Source organism: Cannabis sativa, chromosome X (genome assembly GCF_029168945.1).
Source record: "Cannabis sativa cultivar Pink pepper isolate KNU-18-1 chromosome X, ASM2916894v1, whole genome shotgun sequence".
Lineage (NCBI taxonomy): Eukaryota > Viridiplantae > Streptophyta > Magnoliopsida > Rosales > Cannabaceae > Cannabis > Cannabis sativa.
The window spans coordinates 28,231,533-28,238,699 of record NC_083610.1 but is presented as its reverse complement, the minus strand read 5'-3'; the positions used below and the strand labels follow the sequence as shown (position 1 = coordinate 28,238,699).

Sequence of the window (7,167 nt, the reverse complement as noted above, 5' to 3'; positions counted from 1 at the left end):
ACTATTCCTAATTCAATTCTAATTATCATTTGGAATTAATTTAATATTTTTTAAATTTAATTCAAGATATTAGTGTAATTTGAATTTGAAAATAGTTAGTATCTATCTTTTTTGCTTAATAATCTATCTTATTTTTAAAATTTGATTATATCTTATTTTATTTTTAAATTTAACGTCAGATTTAAAATATTTTAAATTAAATCTTTTTTAAATAATTTGACCTTATTTAAATTTAAAATAAGATAACTATAATCATGTAATTTTAAAAAGATGTAAGATATTTTGCAAACTTTTAAATTTTGTTATTTTATTTATTTAAATTTTATTTAAAATCTGAAAAAGATATTCATTTATCTTTTTTAATTTTTTATTTAATTTTTATTTATAAAATAACATTTAAATTTTAAAAGTAGTTAGCAAATTTTGAAATGATATTTAGGTTGGTTGAAACCTAATTTTTTTTAAAAATTTTAGGTTTAATTTTAAATTTAAATTTTAAAATAATTTCGAAATTTTTATTTCAATTTTTTTTTTAAATTTTCGAAAATTATTTTTTATTTAATTAATTATTTTCGAAATTAATTATTTAATTTAAAATTAAATAAATCCTACATCCAACTATCTAGCTAACCTTGTTGCAGGAGTATGTATTTTAGCTTGTTTGTAAGTTTTCAAAAGCTATTATTACTTGATTGCAAATAGCCATGGTTACTTTTTGCCAGATCTAATGATCTGATGGCTCCCTTGGTCAAGTAAATAATTTGTAACAGGTATATTTACAATCTTCTTTCATCTGTGTATGACCTAGCAACATGATAGGACCCATCCAAAGTGTGCCTGTGTGAGCCTATGTGTTTAATTTCATTATAGATACATATAGGTTAATGTTGCTAAATAAATTATCATAGTTCTTGATAGATTTTATTTAGGCCCATTTAGTTTTGGACTTATTCAATTAATAACAGCTGTTCATTTTAAGGTTAAATTCCTCTCTTTTGGGCCTTGTGTGAGAGTTGGGAGCCATAGAAGTGGGTACGACATACTGAACCCAGCACCCCCTCACATGAACCACCCCAATTGTGAAGGCCCATTTGCCTGATTTGAATAACTGTACTAGGTTAATTAAACTAGTTTAACCTAATAAAATTGATTAACAACATAATTAATTTCATTTATTTTGAAATTAATTTAAGAAAATTATAGTTTAAAGAATTTTTTTTTAAGCTAAACTATATGTATTTTCTTGTATTTAATTAAATATAGAATTATAACTGTTGACCGAGATTTTCGGCAACTAATAAAATACGAATATAATAGTGAGCTATAAGAAAGCGAGATGAAGACTTTTTACGTGGTTGGGGCGTTAATGAGCCTTAGTCCACGAGCCACTGATATTTATGGATGTCTTTAATACAGATCTTACACTTGGGAGAATATTTCTCTCTTTACTACAAAGAATGTTCTTGGTGAGTTTTTTCTCTGTTTGCTCTTAAGCAGCCAAGATTCTCCGACCCCCTTAAATGAGCTTTGAGGGGGTATTTATAGTGTTTTAGAGGGGCAATCCCTAGAATTGTACTTACACATGTGTCTGTAAGTATCCATAAAGTTGGGCATTTCCGATGAATATACCATGGGTGATGCATGGTCAAATCCCTAGGTGCTGTAGGGTTTTTATGGAGAATGTCCTTTTTGTCTTATGATTGACGTGACTCTTCGCAGAGTAGCCGTCGCTAGACTTAAATGATCATTACTGTAGCGCTGCTGTTTGGGGGATGTGCCGTCAGACTTTATTGCGTGTACAGTCCCAACACGCTTCCTCCCATGCAGCATTAAATGCGACTTGATGTCTCGGGAGAGACCTGACACATCCCGGAGTACCTTTGAGCTATGTTCGCTTCCGGGAGTACCTTGTACTCCGGGTGCATCCTCCGGGACCCTTTTGACTAACGCTTCCTGGTGTCATACAAGGACTTAGCAGTTCTCTCTTAAGTAATTTGATCCACGTGTCCCTTCCTGACTGGTCCACGTATATTGGGCGATTTTAGGAGCAACATTTACCCCCCAAGCCTTGTTTACTTAGTAAAAATAAACCAAGGCTTGCCCAAGTACCTCCAGTTGACTCCTCGTTTCCCCAGCTCGAGTCTCGAGCGCGTGGGGGACACATTAAATGAGGTTATTTAATGCGATACTACGTTGTTCGTAGGAATGTTTCCAGCCGCCTCCTCGGTCTTACGATACGACGTGGGGCGCGTGAAGGTGTGCCTAATAATGGCATTAAATGCAGTGATTCACTTTTGCAGAGGTCGATTCGTTTTACGCCCCCTGATGGATGCGGCGCATTGATGGTGTCAGACGGATACTCAAACGTTTGCACCGCCTTAATGGCGAATTGATCTGGCCCGTTGATCTGTTGGGAATTCGAATCGCGTGCTTCCCTAACCGTACGATTGGTAGGTGAAGGCGCCTGTTCCTCATGCATTTTTGCCTATAAAAGCCACCACCTTTCCTTCATTTTGGTTACTTTCCATTCCTTACCATTTTTGCTTGAATTTCTCAGAGAGAAAATTTCCTCAAAGTAGCACAAACCGCCTTAACACTTGAACATTTTCTGTAATCTTCCAGTGTTCGATTTCACCAGTGCTTCTCAACTCTTGCTCGATCATACCCAGTACCCCCAGTTCAACAATCAACTGTAAGTTCTTCGAATCTTTAGACTCTAGCATGCTTACATTTATCTTGTTTGTTTTCTGGGTTCGTACTTAGAGATTTCTGGAGTGTGAGTGTTTGAGCTCTTTGAGTTCTGCTCTTACGTTTCACTGTATTAGTTGTAGTCGTACAGTTTTGTTTGAAGAAGGCCGTGTATCCTTCGTTTAGCATTTGCTTTAGGGCATAGGAAGACCTTTTTCTTTTCCTTTTTGCAAAACCGCTTTTTACTGTGATTTTACTGCACCCGATACTTGTTCAGGGATTCTCTTTCGAGTTTCCCAGGTGACACGTGTCCGGAGGGGGCCTCTTTCCAGCGGTTAGGGGACCCCCACTCCCTTTTTTCTGGTTTAGGGTTTGATATGGGGCCTAACTGCTGGGTTTTTTCTTTTCGTTTTTCTCAGAGCATATCATGTCCGCTTCTGGCTCAAAGTCCTCGAAGAAGAAGGGGAAGAGTATTGCCACCCTGGAGGAGGTTTCTCTGGGACCTGTTGCCCAGGAAGGGTACAAGTCCCGCGCCACTGGCTGGGAGGCGGCCGAGCTTCGATCGACCCTGACCTGCCCTCACCAGCTGGAGAACATCATTAACGTGGCTGGAATCAAACCCTCTACCTCAGGGACCTTCCACCGGCCTCCTCGTGACTCGGAGACACCCAACCTCAACTATGATGGCTTCGGGGCTTGGAGTCAGACCCATCTGATGGCCGGCGCAATGCTCCCGCTCCAGGACTATTTTGTTGATTTTCTTGTTTTTGTCGGCCTTGCGCCATACCAACTTATTCCTCAAGCATACCGCCTGCTCTCAGGCTTATTTATTTTTTATGCCGCACGCGGCTGGGGGTCTCCCAGCCCGGCGGAGATTTTATATTTTTACGAACTTGTATCCGTCCCCAAGAAAGGGGACAAACTTAAGGACGGTTTTTATGGGTTCCGGATCCACCCTGCTAACGAAGGGGTGGTTCCGTATAATAGGCAGACTCATGTTAAGGAGTATCGCCACCGATTTTTCTTCTCCTCCGGTTTTAGGGCCGTGGACCACCCGGAGCTGCTCACGGAGTGGGTGCGGATCCCACCTTACCAGCGGACGCTCACCACTCAGGCGTTCCTTCGAAGGGCCCAAGCCTTCGCCTCTTACGACCATGCCGATCTTGACGTCGGGGGCTTGGTCACCACGGAGAATTGCAGAAAGGCCAAACTTATCCTTTCTCACCAATCCGTGGATGACTCCAACCTTTCCAAGGTTATCTGCCCTAACGTGAGGGCGCCAGTCGCGGAGAAGGCCTTCCGGGATGAGCTTATTGCTACGGCAGAGAAGAAGTATCAAGATTATCTCTACCGGAAGGCCCAGGAGAAGGCGTATTCCAGTGCCCAGGCTGCCTCTGGGAGAGGGCTCCGTGTGGGGAGCCCGGTGGTGCGAAGGAGCCAAGCTATCGGCGGGAAGTCCGAAGCTAAATTTTTTGATAAGATACTTCAAGAAGAGATTGGAGGTCCTTCCGCCGGGGGACCCCTTCGTCTTGAAGGTTCTTCCGAGAACCAGACTTCCCGGCCCCAGCCTTCAATCCCCGAACCAAACTCGGGCGCTCCCGGTGCTAGCACTTCTGGTGCTGGTGGTAAGTCTCCTTTGACAATTCAATATGTCCCTTCAGTTGATGAATATACCAGTCGTAGGCCCATAGGGTTCGACGAGCGTCTCCGTAGGTTTAAGATGCCGTCGACCCGGTGGGGGGATCATTTGAAGGAGTTTTATTTTACAAACTTAGGAGATTACCTAGGTCGGTCCCGGATGGGCCCCGGCCCTCCGGAACCTATTCCCTTAGGTCCGTCGGCTTACATAGCATCCAGCTGGTTTCGGCCCTCGGACAGTTATCTTGGAGATGATGCTGCCAGCATTAAAGTTCAGGACTTTGCTAGGGCCGAACTAGGGAGTCCGGGTAGGAGTAGTTTATTTACTGCGCCTTTTGTAAGTAGTTTCTCACGGACTTCTAACACTTGCTTGCTTTATTGGAACAGGTACCTCCATGGATGCCATCCTGGAACGGCTGGCTGGGGTCCATACTCCGGTGGCTCCTCCGGCTTTCACCCCCTCTCCCCCGGCCCCTTCCTTGAAGGTTTCTTCCGGCGCTCCTCCCGAAACCATCGACTTGGTGGATGACGAGGAGGTGCTTCCGGGAGAAGGCCAGGGGAAAGGATGGGACTTCTCGGAGGAAGCCGCCGAGGGTGCTGGAGACCCTCAAGCTCTCCCAGTGGTAGCAGAGGAGGACGAGGAGTCAGAAGTGGCTCTGATCCGCAAGCGCAAGGGCAAGATGATTGCCCAAGACGAGCCGAAGAGGCCTCGGAGGGCCGACACTCCCGCTCATGGCCTAGACGGCGGGGTGTCTCCAATGGAGGAAAATCCTGCTCCTCCTCGCATTGAGCTTACCCCGATTCCGGGGGATGAGGCGAGGCAGGAGCTTCGCATAGCCAAGCACAACTACGCTATGGACGAGTACTCCCGGGGATATGCCGATGTGGAGGCCCTTAGGAGGATCCTGCGGGCGGAGGTTGAGGCGAGCATTAACCATCCGGAATATCATGATCCGTGGAACCTCAACCTGGATCCTTTGGCAGACTGGTTCCGTCCCCTCCTTGGGCCCACTCTGGCTCCTTTTGCTGCGGAAATGACCGGTGAGTTCGCCTCTCAGCTTACACGCTGTGCGCCCAAGCGGTTTGCCACTTGTGCCTCTCTGAACTCTATCTTCCAAGTCCAGGACCTCAGCCATTCCCTCACAGTGGTAAGTACTTTGCAATTTCTTACGTTTCCTTTTTGGTGTTTGTATTTTGTTTTCTTCCTTTGAGGAATTTTCCCTTACATCCCATTATGGCTCAGCTTGCAGCTGAGGCCGGTCGCCTCTCCAAGAACATCATAAGCCATGGCTTCGCTCTGTCCGACTTTGGGGACATGAACGACGTCAAGAAGGTCCTTCAAGACCTTACTGCGGAGAGGCTGATCTACCAGGAGGCCGCCGAGCGCCAGGAGGCTGCGGCCAAGGCTAAGGAAGAGAGGGCCAAGGCCAGGGAGGAGGAGGCTATCCGGAGGGAGGCTCAGGCGGAGGACATGATCCAGGCCGAGGCCCAGCGGAGAGGCAGGATGGAGGCCCATCATCAGGAGGAGCTGAGGGCTCAAACTGAGGCTGCCGAGAAGGCCAGGCGGGACCTTCGGGAGGCCAGGGAGGCTTTGGACGAAATGGCCGCCAAGGTGAAGTCTCTAGAGGAGACTCACCAGTCGGATATTGAATCCAAGGCCGCTCTGGCTGCGGAGTTGAAGGAGCTTCGGGACTACAAAGATCAGTCTATTAGGAAGGCCAAGAGGGCCGAGCTCCTTTCTCCCGTCTCCTGCGCCCGTTGCCCGAAGCGCTTTGATGATGGTGTCTACATGGCTTGGGCCACCAACGATCAGAGCATCAAGCTTTCTTTCTATCCCAAACCCGAGGACATGATTGCCAAATTTCGGGAGAAGAAGAAGAGACTTGATGCTGAGCTTGAGGCACGGATCGGACCTCGTCTTCCGCCACGGGCTGACTGAGCTGCCCTATTATTGACCCAGATTATACCCGTTCTTTTCATAACTCTTTTTTTTTCTTTGTACATATTTGCTGCTGCCTTAGAACAGTTTACTTACAGGCGGCAGCCTTTATTTAAAGGGGAGACAATTTAAGGCCTGTCCCCGGGCCATTTATATGTGTATGACCTAACCTTCGGGTTAGGATATTTTATTATATATATATTTTTTTTTATATATATATGTGCGATCTTTTTTCCACACTTCATATATTTCAACCTGTCCTTTGGCTCAGGATTTCATACTTACGCCTTTTATTCTTTGCGCATGTTTATGACCTGCCCTTTGGGTCAGGATATTTTACTTAGCTTGACCTGCCCTTCGGGTCAGGATGTTTTACTTAGCTTGACCTGCCCTTTGGGTCAGGATATTTTACTTAGCTTAACCTGCCCTTTGGGTCAGGATGTTTTACTTAGCTTGACCTGCCCTTTGGGTCAGGATATTTTACTTAGCTTGTTTTTGTTTGTCCGTGCGGTATACCCTAGTACCCCCCTGAGTGGCATAGAAACTTTGTTTTTAAGGCACTCAGTTTTATTTAATATAGAGGAGGCATACATTTGGACGGTACAAACCCTTTAAACAAAAGCTAAGTTTAATTCGCCATCGGTAGTATTTTCTGAGGTGATCGGCATTCCAGGCTCTTGGGACAGTAGTTCCGTCCATTCTTTTCAGTTTGTAAGTGCCAGAGCCGATTTCGTCCTCGATTTCATATGGTCCTTCCCAATTTGGTCCAAGTACCCCCACTCCGGGTTCTTGGGTGGCTGGGAAGACCCTTCTTAGGACCATGTCACCGATAGCGCATTTTCTGTTTTTAACCTTGGAGTTAAAATACTTGGTCACCTTCTTTTGATAAGCGGCCATCCGTA

The 7,167-nt window shown here is 45.3% G+C and overlaps 1 protein-coding gene across 1 annotated transcript; it reads left to right on the top strand.

Moving 5' to 3' along the window:
• Window positions 1-4,248: 4,248 nt before the first annotated feature.
• On the top strand, window positions 4,249-6,896 carry LOC133031897 (uncharacterized). Its single transcript, XM_061105662.1, has 2 exons — window positions 4,249-5,474; window positions 5,570-6,896. Exons 1-2 carry the CDS (start codon window positions 4,722-4,724, stop codon window positions 6,263-6,265), a joined length of 1,449 nt encoding a protein of 482 aa, XP_060961645.1. The 5' UTR covers window positions 4,249-4,721; the 3' UTR covers window positions 6,266-6,896.
• The last annotated feature ends 271 nt before the right edge of the window (window positions 6,897-7,167 follow it).

Coding starts and splice junctions, on each gene's coding strand:
- LOC133031897 (XM_061105662.1), top strand. CDS start 4,722: ATGGATGCCATCCTGGAACGGCTGGCTGGGGTCCATACTCCGGTGGCT. Junction 5,475..5,569: donor TCAGCCATTCCCTCACAGTG/GTAAGTACTTTG, acceptor ATTATGGCTCAG/CTTGCAGCTGAGGCCGGTCG.